General features: G+C 42.1%; 1 protein-coding gene across 4 annotated transcripts in view; it reads right to left on the bottom strand.

Moving 5' to 3' along the window:
- Window positions 1-16,748, bottom strand: part of FAM53A (family with sequence similarity 53 member A) — a 70,123-nt gene that overhangs the window by 22,846 nt on the left and 30,529 nt on the right. For 3 of the 4 annotated variants that reach the window (XM_058024419.1, XM_058024417.1, XM_058024418.1), the window contains exon 4: window positions 14,986-15,782. In XM_058024419.1, the coding sequence (XP_057880402.1) occupies window positions 14,986-15,782 (797 nt within the window). The remainder of the gene's footprint in view (window positions 1-14,985; window positions 15,783-16,748) is intronic. The other variant, XM_058024420.1, reaches the window with a different exon arrangement.

Genomic DNA, 16,748 nt, shown 5'->3' on the forward strand with positions numbered 1-16,748 from the left:
GATGCTCCCACAGTATATAAGCCTAACAAAGAAGGTTAAGGAAGAGAAACTAGCAGGGTGGGGAGTGTTACACAAGAACAAATTTATCATAAATCTCAGGACATATTTAAATAGATCACAGAAAAAATATTTTGACCACAAGCTGGCCAGTGAAGTGTGAAACTAGCATTATTCTGTGTACACAAAACCTTTTCAGATGGAGAGAAGAAAAAACGTGAAGTAGGTAGGAGTCACATAAAAAAATTTAAATATGACTGCTTTGGAATTGACATGTAGAAGGGGAAGGAGGTTGAAAGCAGAGGGAGTTAACAGCAGCACTCATAGTTCACTAACAGTTCCACTGAGGTTTGCTATTACAGATTAGAGGTTATTACAAGTACGACAGTTCACTAAAAATGCATTTCAACATCCTGCCCCTCCTTCATTTCCTCTCTGTAATCCTTTGGTTTACAGTTTCCAAACATGAACTTCAAGGATGAAATTATTTCTGCAGTAACCCAAAGGTAAAACCACTAAGAGGCATTACAAACCATATTACCATTACAAAACTGGACTTGACCCTCAGTGTGAATGAATATAGATCAAATGATCCCCCATGGAAGACACAAAGTCTGTTTCACTGCAAGGGAAAGGCTTCACCACAACAGAAGAAAACCCACCCCAGTATGACAGCAGCTAAATCAGCCAAGCAGTACTGCTTGCAACATCTCCTGTAAGATATCAAAGCAAAAAAAGGTTGTTTTGTTTTGTTTTTAGATAAACAGAGGAGAAACTCAAAGTGTCCCAAACCTGTCACTTGTTACACTCTGCAGACAATATGTTGTAGCACTAGCGTGAATCTCTTTTCTATTTAGGTCACAGCTCCTGCTACTCCCACAAGTTACACTGCAGGACAGAGAAACACCTCATATTGCTGCTATTACTTGCAGTGAACGTGGCAGTATATTGATTTTTGCTTTGTGTAACTGGCACTTGGTTTCATCACTACGCAGGAGAACAGGAATCGTAACTGAAGTTATTTCACAGGTGCATGAGAAACTCCTTAAGTAGAAGATCCAGTGTGTATCAGTAGACTCATACCTGAAGAAAAAAACAGCATTTATGCCTAAACAGACATTTGAAGCCAAAGGCCATCTCAAGAACACCAGCTTTACAAACAGTGCTGCTCAGGGAATTAATAATTGGAAGAGACAGGCATTGAGAGCTATTCATAGACCTAAAAAGGTTGCAGAGGACACTCCTTCCTTCCCCCTCAAACTCTGGCATCCCCTCCTCAAGTACATTAGCATGCTTTTTTTAACCCATAGCTTTAAGGCACCAACTTCCAGACTATCAAACTGCTGACAGTGGCAATGAAAAAAAGAAAGATATTCCCCAAATTCTGCTTGGGAACAGACCTTTTGGGCAGTTTCACCCTTTTGCCACCATCCTCTCACTGCTGATTGCTATACATTCAACTTGTCTCATGGTTCCCCAGAGGTCTTCATATTTTTCAGGGTATGTATTAAGACAGAAAAAGCCAGAACTATGCTAAGAGGATTTCAATTTAATATGGTAATGTTACTCAAAACCACAGTCATTGATTGCAGAAGCAGATTCACTAAAAAAAAAAAAAAAATACAAGCGCAAGCCATAAAAAGAGTTGATCACATTAGCAGAAGGATGTCCTGTGTGTCTGAGAGCAAAGAGGGGACAGGGACAGGTTTGAGTGAGCTCACAGGGCTTCACAGATGCTGGGTACTCTCAGATTTGCCATGGCTACAACATCCAGCACACATCAGGGTCACCAGATCCCAAGCCTACCTAGTCAGGGAATGTTTTGTATAAGGCAGCAGCCTAAGAATAGCTCAGTGTATTTATATAGGACTGTGGGTCATGCCACCACACAAGAGGATCAGCACAACTCCGTTCCACTGGATCCTTCTGCTACAAGTCACAGAATACTCCTCACTGCCATAAGGAAAGTGGAGCAGGACTTACTGATGCGCAGCACCAAGAAGGACAGCTGGTTTTCTGGACAGTTATTCTCCACAAGGATCTAAACAGGATTTTGACATCAGACCAAAGAACTTTGGAAAAAAAAAATCCCTAAACAGAAAGCAGCAGAGCAGAGCTGCAAAAATAACTCAGAACAAAGCCAAAGCGGCGCACAGAACAGCAATGTACATGAAGCAGAACCTGAGGAATGGCAAGCTGTGTAAACTATTTAATTCTGCACATGTCCTGTTCTCACACAGCAATAGACAAAGAATCGCTGTCACTTCCAGCATTCAGTTCTGCTGTCCTTCCTCCAAAAGAAAGAGCTTACAGCAGCAAGCAATAGTCCCTAACATCCTTATAAAACACGCACACGCAGGAACACACAGACACAGTAACAGGGAAGGAAGCTGGCAACATTTAGGAGAAAAAAGTTTTTAGACCATGTGAAATCAGGCAGCAGACATCATGCTGGGTTGCCAATTCCCAGTAAACACAAACATGCATTTTGTAAAGATGCTTAAATGCCATCTGAAAAAAAATATTGACTCCTGGTAGAACAGTTCCACACTTTAGGTTTGTACCATGTAAGAGTCATCCCAGAGGAAAAAGCCTGATGTGCAGACAAACGTTTCCTTTTTCAAGGCCTGTTACTGAAGGAGCTTTTCAAGTTCAAGAATCTTACTTTTTTTCAAGAACACAGCTGGGCAGAAAAGCATCCAAATTCAACAGTATCAGAGGCAGGGACTAGAGGTTCTCCAAACTGTGTCAAACCAGACTAACCCCTTCAGGCAACAATGTTTAAGGTAAGAAAAACAGTCATCTGTCTTTGAAAAATAACTAGGTCAAGAAAACACTCTGCTGTGGCTAGAAAAAACCCACAAGGCCATTTCTTGACAAACTTTATGACCCATGTAACTCCAGTTTGGAATGTAGTTATCAGTTATGTTTCAGCACAGGAAACTTAAATCTGTTTGTGACAGCAAGATCATTTTAAGGAACAAGACTGGAAAAAAGATGGTCCCCCTCTAACACTGCTCAAACTAAAACAGTTTTTTCTAACAAATTAAGGACTCCATTAATTAGAAGTTACAGCTGTAAGTAAAGGACCTTTCTCATCATAATGAAGGGGGGAATTACCCAAGATCTGGATTAACCAAGCTCAGATGCATCTGAAATGGAGACCTAGATGGACAGCAATTCCTGACCCCCTTCCCTCCCCTTATTTAAGCTACCTAGATATTAATCTTGTTCATGGCAGGAAGAGGGAAAAGCATCAAATTTAACTCTGACATTATCTCCAACAACTTAGCAAACTGCAGATTAATCCTCAGGTACTTACACTGATACCAGAGTACATCAAGTCTCAGTTAACTGGGCCTACTTACTAAAATAGGACTGGAAAAATTAAAAACATGTTTAAACTCAAGCCTTGTAGAAGCTGAAGGTATTGGGACAGGACCTGCTGGTCCTGCCTGAAGGATCTGTCATCAATATGAACAGTTCCTCCCAATAAATGTGAGACTATACAAGAAGCCTCAGACGTGCCCTGGAGCTCTTAGGACAAGTTTCCTGTTCTACAAAACCTGTTTTGAAAGGCTTTCCTCCTCAAAAATGGCTGTTCCTTGGACAAGGTACAAAGACTAACAGCTCTGTGTCAAAAACCATCAATAACCAAAGGAACTTTGCTAGTTTTGCACCAGACACAGAGCTATAGATGAACACCATCAGATGCACTGCAATAGCAGGGATTTGGAGACCACTGATGCTCAGCAGATACCAAATGCTATGGGCAGGACTCTCCCACAAGTGTGAGCTCTGATGATTAAGTGCCCCAGGCTACTCTCAGAAGCAGCCAAATACAACTGCAAACTTCTAGCTCACTGAAGTAATTATTTGTAGCACTTTGAACTAAGCTAAAAATACATAGTCTTTGATATATCAAGGATTCTTCTCATCTAAATCAGTATGAAGCTAGCACTACATGCACACCAATACAGGCAAAATATATCACTTGTCCCTCTCACTATAACAATAATTACTTTTTAATAGACTACAGTTTCATTTTTCATAGATTATAGCTTAATCTGTGAGGCCCTAAAATATACCCACAAAAACTAGGCAAATAAAACCCCCAGAAGGTAACCCTGTGATATCAATTCATATTGGTTTGGTACCATGATATAAAAAGCTAGCATTTAAAGGTTTCACTAAACCACCCCAGTGAAAGTAAAAATACCTGTCAGGTGCTAAAGCTTAGCAGGACCAGGACACTAATTATCCATGATTCATTAGCCATCCCACAAATCTGTTACTGCTTCCTCATATGAAAAGTTCTCAAGGACTGTCATATTCTGAAGCCTGGCAGTCCAGAAGATGACTCACTCACTTTGAGACAAAACATTATTACCAAAATATAATGCCTGTTTCATACAGACACTGTAATCACCATTGTATTTGAAAGAGGAAAACAAGGAAAAGGAATTCAGCTTCCCTTCCTCTGAGTCCTCCTCATACAAAACTCAAACCACAGGGGTGGCAAGGGGAGGGGAGTGAGGAAGGGAAAAACAAATGCTAAAGTGGTTTCCATAACCAAGCCCTCCATAATTTCAAGGCATGTATGACATGAACATGCTGCAGAGAGACCACAGGAAAGCACAGCTTCAGGGAAGATAATGCCTTACACCAGTGCCTTGCATGCTGCCATTTGCTTAAGGACATCCTCAAACAACAAAAGCTCAAGTGGTTGGAGAGCCCAGACTTAAAATTACACAATAGAGGTTGTGAAAAGAAGTGTTTCACAGTTAGCATATCTTCATCTACATAAAATAAAACACAAGAAAACTAAAGCAGCAAGTGATGAAGGTCTCTAATACAGAACAAAAAAGGATACAGTTTAAGTTACTTTTTATTCCATATACAGAACTTACCTGAAAAAATTCATTCAAGTTCCCAATAAACACTTTATTGGATGGGGCAGGGGCAGTCTCAATTACATCCCAGATTCAAAAAGAAATGGGAAGTTGAGAAGCAGTAGCTTCAACATCTCATTTCATATTTAATTGCTCATGCCCTTTTCTCTAGTTTCATTCAATTGTAAAATTATCTGAACCGTTAAGTTCAAGAAATTACTAGAGCAAACATTAATTCCTATCAGAGATGCTTCTACTTGAGTTAAAAAGTTGTATTTCTTTAAGGAAAATCAAAAATACTGAAAACCTTGAAATTCAAGCATCCCTCTCAGCTTAACTGATGCTTAGGGCACCCAAACATCTCCTTTCTGCAATAACTACACTCTAAGGGCAGCCCTGCTCAGGCTCACACCCTCTGCACAGGTGCTGCACCCACAAAGGTGCACACAGACTGCGCAAAAGCAAAGGCAATTCCCAGGGCAGTGTCTCTGACAAGGAACCCACTCTGAGCTGAGCTGCATGTCCTTGGATGGAGCCCACGAGTTCCACATGAAAAGCTCACACGAGTCAGTCCAGCAGCTACACACCATTGACACCATCGGGGATCTTGAGTCCTACAAGATTCATGGTTAAATTAAGTTATGACCTGTCCTGCCTTTCTTATAGGCAGATAGTGGAAGGTTTATAGAATGTTTGTCTCCTTCTGAAAAAAATCCATTAGATTAGGTTCCATTCTTCATTTTAAGAAACTGTTATTCTTGCTTCCACAAAAATTTGTCACAACACATTAAAGAACTAAAAATCACACTTAAAACTCTGCACCTACCCAGTAGCAGAGAAAGCTCCTCATTATTGCTCCCCCAAAAGGCCCTTTAAAGTCAGTCATGGCACAAGTGTTGTCCTTAGGCACTGCTGCTGCACACATTTTGGTGGAAATTCTCAGCTCTTTGTACAAGAGTTCTTCTGTTTTCACCTGGTACACTGCCTGAACTTATTTTAAAAATTAAACCTTAGTTTTGCTGTGTTGCTTTGCTGGCTATTAAGAATAATACCCAGCTTTAAAAATAAAGATTTTAACACGCTTCACATTAAAAACCATCTGAGAAAGGATGGAAAATGAACATCAGTTTTGCAACACCACAGTGTTAATAGGAACTGTGTAATTATAGATAAGCCTTTTAACTGATGTTAACAAAGTCACTCTTGAAATAGAAAAATTCAGAGACCTCCTACGTTACTTTCACACAACAGATGTGCAGTTCATCTATTTAGGATTAGAAGGATGAAAGAGCCATACAACTATGCCTGAAATGACAAAATCCAACTCAATACTGATTGTCAGATAGTAACATAACGCCCAGTGGAAAATAGAGATTTTGACAAGGTTAAAAAGCTGTCTTTAAGCTTAAGTCAACTATTTATGTCACAAATGCATACTCTAAAAATAGTTCTCATACCCTCCTGAAAATACTACTGTTATTTAAGCAAGTTCCTGCTCAAACAATGGACACAGCAAAGAGACAAGTACTAGCTGCTACATAAGATTGAGAAGTTTAGAAGAATGCTATACTGATTTACAATGGCATAAAATAAAATTGTGGTGGGGAATGTTGTTTTGGTTGTTTGGGGTTTCTTTTAAATATTTGGAGCTTGAGCCCACTTACAGGCTTTTTACTCTGATGCAATACATGTTAAAGAACTTCTTTTTAGTTCTTGAAACCAGCAGTTGAGTATTTCTAACGTAAGTACTCCAACATAGGGAGCAGCACCTGTATAACACCTTATATAAGTAGGGTAAATAAAGCTGAAAAAGGTTCATCAGTTTCTACACAATATTCATTTCATTGACCTATTTTACTGGAGTACTTTGAAGGGGTTTAAATCAAGAGACCTAACTATTAGGGAAAGGAATAGTGTAAATGTTTGACTGGAAATGGAGATCTAGCTGAACCTCACCTGGCCCTACTCAAGTCCTTGAAGCTCTGCAAGAAGCTCTCATCCCTGGCTATTATTTCTCATAGCAAAAACTCTTGCTCATGTGTAATTCTCTAACTCTTGAAAAAAAAAATATTCCAGGCCAAAAAAATCAGAGTCATTCATAAATTTTTCACAAAGCAGAGAAGTGTAGCTGGATACAGGCTCCCAGGCTCTAGGTAGCACAGTTAATATCTGCTATTCCTCCTCTTGCTCCTGCAGAAGTTGTTTTCAAATGGAGACTGAGATATCTCACATGTTTTAATTAACTAGAGGATCAGGAAGATTAAAGCTCTATTTCCATGAAATATTATCATGACAGTAGGAAAGAGATCCAAAAATACATGACACTATCTTAAGTGAGTCTGAATTTTACAGCTTAGGCAAAACTGCCCCTGCTTCCCACAAAAGACTCTTATCTGCTAAGGAAACCACATCCCTGGAAGCATTTAAAAGGCTACAGTGGACCAAATATTAGAAAAATATATATTGTGGGAAGTAAGCATGGGACAAGAGAGAATGGGACAAGATGATCTAGGACATCTTTCCTCAGCCATGATTTCCACAATTGTTTTTTACAGATTGATAGCCACATGTAAATAGCTACTCACATAGAATTTGATTTAAACTGCTGTACACAATTTTTTATTTAATTTGACATTATGGGAGGTTTCATCACAGTACATAGCAGATGCATACTGCTTAACTTCAGAGAGGCAAGTTTAACACACAGTCTAAGCCAAAAATACTTGGAAATTTACTAGACATGTGTTGTGCAGAGAGGTGCAGAGCTCAGGAATGAATACCTGTGCTCTTCCAGCAGTCACTGGTGCTGGGACTGCCCCCGGCCATCAGTGAAGTTTGCTCAAGCAGTAAATGCCACAGGTGGAGGCACCTCAAGAAACTGCTCCCACCTCGCTCTCCAAGGAGAATTGCTTCCTGATCTTAGCAATTCTCTGGCCTCTTCACTGATTTAAGTCAAACAAATATAGCTTGACCGACCTCTAGCAGATTGAGGCCAACGTGCACTTCATTGTCCAAACTCCTGCAGGCATAGCAGGAGTTGATCTTAGCTCTGCTGAAGCTCAGAGGAACTGCAAGTACCTTACTGTACTCATTTTCATTCAGACATTTGTTCTCCAAGACTAAATTACTCTAAAAGAAAAACCACACTGAAATATTGAAGTTTTTAGCCTCTTGCACATAGGGGGATGCTGCATGGGCAAAGAGTAGAAAATTCTCCTTGAGGTTCACTGCTCACAATTTATTTCCAGCTATAAATTATGCTTATGCCTAGAATTACAGAAAATGGATTTGAAACACTGTTTTACTTAGCTGGGCAATTTTGATACAATGTTGATATTTGAAATACAAATCATGTTATCTTTTGCTTTCTTGGTTTATGATCACTTACAGAAATTACCACCACAGGAAGAAAAAAAAAACCCAACAAGTCCCCAAAGTGTTCTTCAAAGCAAAGGTAGGCCAGGATTAGTTCTATTTTTCAAATGTGAAGTTAAAGGCTCCCCTGGTAATAGGCATTTAATTTTAAAAAGAACTAGAATTCTGTTCCTGGCTCAATTACTTCATTCATAGCTGTTCTTTTTGGTCTCAATCTTATACAAGGGGAAACTACTACTGTTGTACATCTATATTTGCCACCATTTTATTGATCCCAATCAAGCCCAGCCCAACCCTTCTGTACATATTACTCATCTGTACTGCATTTTCCACAAAGCATATTCCAACACCCAAGGGCAGGCACTGAGGGTGCCCTGCAGCATAGATACCCATGTGTAGTGCAAGGACACGTAGCACCTATTCCATCTGAGCAGGGCTGCACCATCCCTGCACCACGTCAGACACAGAAAAGCCAGCCCTCCATGCTGACCATGAGGTGCTGTGGCACATCCTGCAGTGAATCTCAAGGGCTGAAGTGATTGGAGTGATGACGGGCTGCAGTTGTAATGAAAGACCCTCCCCAATGGCACTGCACTCGTGTGCAGGGGCAGAGCAGCCTTTGCTGACTCCACAAGCACAATGACACCTACCCCAAATAACCTGTTTGCTCCCATTCAGACAGGAGGCTACGAGAGACAAGCTTTACACAAGCATCTCAAGCTATTTAAAGCAACATGTTTACTATTTCCAGAACACAATCTGAATGAACTTCATGAGCCAGCACTTAACCTACTTTAGCCAGTGCAGCCCTGACTCACAGGGCAGGCACCCGGTGAGCTTAGTGAGGGACTTGATATCACTTCTTTATCTTGTACATGCTAAAACAGCAACCTGGGAGAGAGCTTAACTAAGGGAGCAGCTCCTTCCCTACACTAATCACAACAAGAATTCAAAGAATTAAGAAGAATGCTTCTACAGTTACTTAAACTTAGTGAGGTCACAGTATGGCTAATACATAAACCTGTCCCCATACTAACCATTACAGTAACCTCAAAGGTCAAAACCCAGCCATTGCCTGGTAATTCTCAGACTGCAACTACACATTTTGTTACCCTGGCTTATATAACTAAATAAAATAATTAGTATTACAGCTCACCCTTGTAGCTATTCACAACAGCTTCTACAAACTGGCCCACACAAAGTGAAACAAGTAAGTGGATGTAAAGATTGCACAACAGAGATCAGGAGTTACCAGGAAAGTCTCTGTAATAAAAGCAGCAGCAATCTGACCCAGGTTCAGTTGCAACACTGCTGATGTGCTCTGCCCTTTATAAAGTACTGCCTTCTCCTCCCATCCTTCACATACCCACCCCCAAAATTCACCTCTGCTTTTGTGTAAGTTTTTAAACTGCTGTTTCTACCAACTGCTGTTGGTTGAAATCACTCCCAACTAGTCCTGCTGCTCATTCTCACATGTAAGTGATACTAATCTGGCTGTTTTGGTCAAAGTTGATGTATTTGACTCATTTGTTCACACTCACCCTGTGAGAAACCCTCATTCCTACACAGAGCCATTACACTACTATCTGCAGCATAAAGGCAGTAGTCATAAAGCAATTTTAACTCAATTTACTTTAAGGATCAAAGTTATCCAAATGTTTTGCCTGCTGTCGAGCTGAAGCTTCAAGAAAGACTAAATCAAGCATTCAGGTGTTGCAGGTGATGAAGAACTGCTTACAAAAATTAAATTGTTGCCTAACACCACGGAGGTCCAAGACATAGGATTAAAAAAACTGATTATCAATAGAAAATAGCTCTATCAGCAGTTGTCAGAGTTTGAACCACTGATGCACACTCAGAAAGCCCCAAGATGCACATTGGCAGGAGCCAGGCCATGCTGGAGGAAGTATCACATTGCACATTCATTGTTCCTGCATCCCTCAAAGCAGCTGCTCTGGCTGGGCAGGGTGCCAGCTGCAGCTTTGACCTGACCTGGTGTGGCATTTAGGAGCTCTCAGTACCAAGAAAACCCAGTAGTAGAAAATCCAGATGACTTTCAAGCATTTCTAAGAAAAGAAGCACCCTGTACTAGGAAAGTACAGCTTCAGTCCATGAGTTGACTGTTTAAAGACCCTTAGAACTCTTCATTGTGTTGTCTTATCAGTCTAATGTTAATTAATGCATGAGATGCCCCAGGATTCAATAGTTGAAACTATTACTGATGTGGATAAAGCCAGGTATTTGTGTTAACTATTTAAACAGACCAAGCACCACTTCACAGAACACACAAACAGTTTGGGATTTTAAAGCATGCTACCAGGATTATTACTTTCTGGAACCTCATGCCACCACACTAGGGGAGGAGTAACACAGGAATGTTGAACACCAGAAAGACTTCAAACTACAGTGTGGTGTTTGATCCAAAACAGAATTAAATCTCACTGTCACAGTAAAACTTGCTTACACACCAAAAAACACGTGCAACCTCTTGGCTGCTCTTGCCTTGTCGCACCTCAGGATCAACTGACATAACTCACAAAGCAGAACACTGGGAAAAGCTCAGCAGTTTCCACGTCAGCCAAGAAACATTTCTCTGCTCCAGCAGCAGTCAGCAGCCTGAGCACCACCCTGAGCGACTGTGCGGCAGCCTCAGAGCGGGTTTGCTGCTGCAGGGGAGCCCAGAGGCTGCGGGCCACACTCGCATCTGCACACGGCAGGTGACACTGTGTGCTGCCAGCGCGGGCTGGCACTGCACTGCACTGCAGCCAGCCCTCACCTCGCTCCTCTCTGCTCTGCTCGGAGCACACGCTCTCGGGGCACCAACACCGCCTTCTGCTCGCTGCAGCTCCCACGGCTCTCCGTGCACACGGCGGGTGACACTGTGTGCCGCCAGCGCGGGCTGGCACTGCACTGCAGCCAGCCCTCACCTCGCTCCTCTCTGCTCTGCTTGGAGCACACGCTCACGGGGCACCGACACCGCGTTCCACTGTGCTGCAGCTCCCACGGCTCTCCCTGCACACGGCAGGTGACCCTGCCTGCTGCCAGCGCGGGCTGGCACTGCACTGCAGCCAGCCCTCACCTCGCTCCTCTCTGCTCTGCTCGGAGCACACGCTCACGGGGCACCAACACCGCCTTCTGCTCGCTGCAGCTCCCACGGCTCTCCCTGCACACGACACCGAATGGACAAAGTCATCCTGTGCCTTCGGGGGCTGCAAACAGCTAATGCTTCTGTTATCTTTTCCTACAGTCTTTTCCACTTGTTTTTACAGCTGTCTGCGTGTCCTAGAAGGTCTGATGTTTCACAAGTTTGAATTTTCAGCTTCTAGTGCAGAAAAAGATCATTCCCAAATTTAGCACTATGTGAGAGCAAAGCAGGCCTGTACAGCAATCTGCCTGAACACTTCAATCTCTTTCTGCATACATGAATCACTCACTTTACTGGATATTAATGGAGCGTTTTCCATGAGAACTGAAGGTATGGCATATTCCTTCCCAAGAGGGCATGAAAACCTGAACCAGAGGGGGAGTGCAGTGAAGTGTGAAGGTCTGTGGAAGAATACAACAAAGTCAAAGTACATAGAAATAAATAGTTTATGGTATTCAGAGCTGCCTGCCCAACTTCTTTTACCTCTTCTAAATAAAGGTGGAAATCAGAATATTAAAGATGCAACAGTGGAAGGAGCAAGCCAGGAACAAGGACAGAAATTAAGAACAGGCATGGATAAATTAATAATCTGAATTTTCTCATCAATGAATTCTGAACTTTAAAAGCAATGACAATGGAAACTTTACTTTCAGAATTAGACTTTTGATTTTCTAGCACTAATATTTATCAAATTAATAGGGACTGAAGCAACAACCAACAAGTACATTTTCAGAACTCAACTACCAAAAAAAAACGTTCAGTAATGGAAAAAAGCCCAAAACAAAAAACCAACACCAAAACAAAAACAAGAAAATGAAACACATCAAACCAAAACACACCTTTCATCCCCTTCTGCCTCTAAAGCTTCACCCAACCACAGCTATTCAAGATCTTCATTCAGATGTAAGAACCCTTGCTTCAAGCTGAAGTAAATAAATCCTTTAGTGCTGAAAAATACTGATTTGAGAGAATTCCTTGCTGAGAAGCCTTCTGTAACTTCAGCAGGTGTTTGTGTAAACCTCTCGGGACACCAGAGCAGTGGCAGAAATGTCTGGAACCCCAGAACTTTCATCTTCAAGCAGCTGTGGCTCCAATATACCACCTTCAGATCTATCATAAATCATATCTGCCCCATGTTAACTTCTCCACAAGCACTATTATCTAACTGCTGACCTGGTTTTGAGCAACCACTTGGTAAGTTGAGCTTTTTAGGAAGATTTGAGCACATCAAAATATTTGCAGTAAAGCTTAAAACAAAAATCCTTAAAAGCATTTGTTTTCAACAGAGGTCTTCCATAAACTGACTTGGAAGTGAATTTGAAATCACAGAAAAAGTATTTTTGGAAGCAATAAGGAGCCACCAAGACACATGAAAGGAAGGTCTGACTGAACTTCCCCTAATGGTAGCCCTGATCTTCACTGAGCTCTACGCAGATGTAGCCCATCTTGTATGACACTTCCAAACAAGCTTTCTGTAGTGTTAGCTCAGGACATTGCGCACAGCAGTCATTTTGCTTAAGACCACAATGTAAATTTCAAAGCATATACATCTGCTAGGATTTGGGGCATGCAGAGAATGTAAGATAAGAAGACTTCTAAAATAAAATGGGTAAGCAAGCTGACATTCTAAAAAATCCTGATATTCCTTGGAAACTTAATTCAATTTTTGCTTCAAATGTTTCCAGTACTTGCCTCATTTTTCAACAGATGCTTTCATTAAGGTTTAGAATGTTTGGAAATTGATGTATTTCCAAGCTATAGTTTGTGCCTTAGATTAAAACACACAGTAGTATCTTAATAGGAAGATTTTACTGAAATAGCTAGAAAGAAAGCATCAGGTTTTGACACTGCAGAATAAACTATTCATCATGAAATCATCACTTCAAAATAGTCTTACAGGAAAAAACAGTCAAGACTGGCTAAATATTAGTGCATATACAATTCTGCAGCAATTCTAAACAGCCAAAAAGCTTCCTATAGACATGGGCTGTAACAGGTTTCCTCCATACACCCTGCTGTATGGATTATTTAAAAGGTGTAAGATCTGAGCAACTGAAGCTATTCAGTGGCCCGAAATACTGCATCTCCCCTCCAGAGCCTGAAGAATGCAAGCACTGAGCCTAGCCAAAAAAGGGGCAGGTTTTCAATTTTACATAAAGAAACCTGCACCAGACCACACAGGCAGTTGAAAGGCAAATCCAGTAATACTTCTGGTCTAGATTAGCAAACTAATCCCAGCAGTGATTAACACAGAGAAACAGGTAAGATCTGATTAGCTAACTAGCAAACTTGCATCTTAGCCAAAACTCAGAACACTGTCTAGTCATACCTAGAACAGAACTGATTATCAACCTTATCAGTAACTACACAGACTGCTTTACCCCCACAGCTCCACCGAAAACGTTATATCTTTAAAGAGGAAAATCCTTTAAGATATAAGGAAGTTGTTTCACAAAAGTACAAGGGAAGGACAGTTGCCATCATAGAGACTTTTACCCAAGTGGATATAAATCAGTTAGCATCAGACAGTTCCAGTATCTATCTGACTGGTATTTTCATATAAAGCCTACTAATACTGGGGTACCACAAACTGCATGTTTTAGCCAACACTGTGTCCTATTCAGCTTTTCTTTTGCACAGTGCATCACATAAGGGACACTGGTGCACAACTATGTCCCTTCCTTACAATTTTACTGCTGCTTTGGCAAACTGCCTCCTCACCACTGGTCATAACAGAACTATCACACAAACCTTCCAAGCCTGCTATCTACTGAAGGCAGTAGGGTTATATTCACAAGCACAAAGTGTTCTCTGACCATAATGTTACATTCAGTTTTACATTTTTAACTGTAGCACTCAACTCTGCTGACCAAGAAATTCCAAAGTACTGAGTTCTGCTACATGCATTTGTATTACATACAAAGTATAGGCATGAACTGAAGTTTTCTAGCCCTTGAATCAGCACCTCTAATGAGGAGGGAAGCAGAACTCTAAATAAAATTCTGGAGTAAAACACCCCTCCATTGAGCTAGAGCACCTGTAGTTGCCATATTAGAATACTACCTCTTTCCAACTGCTTATTTGAAGCTTCTTTAGTCAATCCATTTATACGGGGGTTTGCTTGCTCTTACGTAGCTTCATGGAATTACTCAAACCAAGGGAAGTAAGATTACTCAGAAATCATTGCATGGGGGAAGACAGTGGTATCAACTTTTTGCTACCATGTGCACTCCATTCCTCATGGCATCCTTGCTTTTCAAAAAGCAGGCCATTTTTCTGTGGTCTCTGCTTTTAAACATCTTTCCAGAGCTCTCAGCATTCTATACGCTTCAGAACATATTCTGTATGCTTCAGAACGTCAGAATATATTCTATATGCTTCAGAACTTGAAGAACTGGGTTTCACAGGCAGAACCTAAGTGGCATTAGGGTATAGCGCAAGCATCCTGCTCTCCTGCCAAAGGTGACAGACCCCGGGCACAAGCACACCTACAACAACTACAAATTAGCACCGCTGATCTAGAAACACCCTTTCTGCAAGAGCTCCCTTCCCACAGTGAGCAAAGCAAAATCTCACCCGTGTCATTTTAAAAAAGTCTAAGGATGGCCTGTTCCATCGTACATCCTCCTCCCGTCTGCGCTTCAGCCGGCTTTTCTTCTCGTTCAGCACGCAGGGCTGCGAGCGGCACCTGAGCAGGCCCTGCCGCCGGCTGAGCTCGGGCGTGGAGGTGGGAGTGCTGCTGGCTGAAGGCAAGAGGTTCCCCGTCTCGGTGATGTGCTCCTGCGAGAGGGACAGGCGGCGCCTCGGGTTAAAGTCACAAGGGCCTCCGGAATTCCAGCGGGTGCTGGAGCTCGTGCTGCCCTCGCTGCTGTCCACAAACCCGCTGCTGGCAGAGGAAGGTCTGGGTACTGGAGAGGTGTTGAAGCTGGTGACGGTGAAGACGCTGTTTAGGGACAGCATGTTCTGCGGCAGGCTGATGCTTGTGCTTCTCTGCAAGGTGGCGCTTCCGTGGCTGTTGCAGCGCTGCAGGGTAGCGCTGCCGCCGCTGTTACAGCGTCTCTTGGACACGGGAGTCCACACCTTGGAGGCGCCGGGCTTCCAGGGGGAGCGGCAGCGCGCCAGCTCGTCGGGCTCCGACAGCGAGCGGCAGTGGCGCTTGGTGGGCGGCGCCAGCGGCTGGCCCGCGTTCTCGTTGAGGTTCAGCTCGCTGATCCAGCCCGACACCATGGACGCGCTCGACGCCTCCTGCTGCCACGGCAGGCTGCCATGGCCCGCGGCGCTGAACGGGCACACCGCAAAGGGGCACGCTGAGCTCCTGCTGCTCTCGGGCTGCGCTGGGTAACCCCCATTCAAAGCTTTCCAAGGACTGTCTTCTGAAAGCAAGACAAGATACGGGTCAGAGGTGACAGGAGAAAGAACCATTTGTGTTAAGCCTAGTTTAATGTAAAGCCATCGAAACCATCTTTAGAAGGATGAACTATAAACACTCAGCTCCTAATCAAAATTTCACACTATAAAAATAAGTAGAAAATTCAAAAACACAAAGACCAAAGTATTTAATCAGGAACCAATGAGGCATTCCAATATATACGTACCTTGCTAATACATTTTCCTTTACACTGAATAACTACAATGGTTTTTTTTTTCAGTGAGCAACACGACAGTTTCCTACTGCACAGCACACACTACAATTAAATCAGACTAGTGAACAAGCTCAGGTACAAACAAAACAGATTAACAACACAAGACGCTGTTGAGAACACAGATTCTTGCAAGAAGCCATCAGGGAACTTTTCATTTTTTTATGCAAGAGCTGGATAATCACTTCAAACTGCTGTTCTTCATTTAGTTCTTATGCTTTTCTATCAAAAACACCTTATTAAAGTTCCAAAGGATTTTCACATTCACTGCTCTGAAAAGCTTTACTTTAAATTAAAACAGTATAACGTTAAATCAGAGTGAAGACTGTTGCTTCCCCCCTTACATTCTGACTATAAGAAAAAAACCCAAATCTTAATTTAATGCAATGCATAAAATAAAGTATCCCTTAAGAACCTCCTGCAAGTCTTGCTGTGAATGCAGACACAGTGCACAACTTCTCATCTGGAGTGGCAAGGCTGGGTTAAAAGCAGTCTGCCAGTGCAGCCTCTCGCTCTTTTGTGAAGCGTTTCTTTGAGAACATTCTGCACATTTTACAGCTGTTCCTCCACATTATACAATGAAGTGTAAGAAGAACTACAGCAGACTTCGGATTTGCAAATTGAAAAGCAGCAAAACTGTTGGCCAGCTAACAGTGCTTCATGCTTGGTTAGAAAATTTGCTAATTTAAACCAATTAGC

The sequence above is a fragment of the Melospiza georgiana genome, chromosome 5 (assembly GCF_028018845.1).
Source record: "Melospiza georgiana isolate bMelGeo1 chromosome 5, bMelGeo1.pri, whole genome shotgun sequence".
Lineage (NCBI taxonomy): Eukaryota > Metazoa > Chordata > Aves > Passeriformes > Passerellidae > Melospiza > Melospiza georgiana.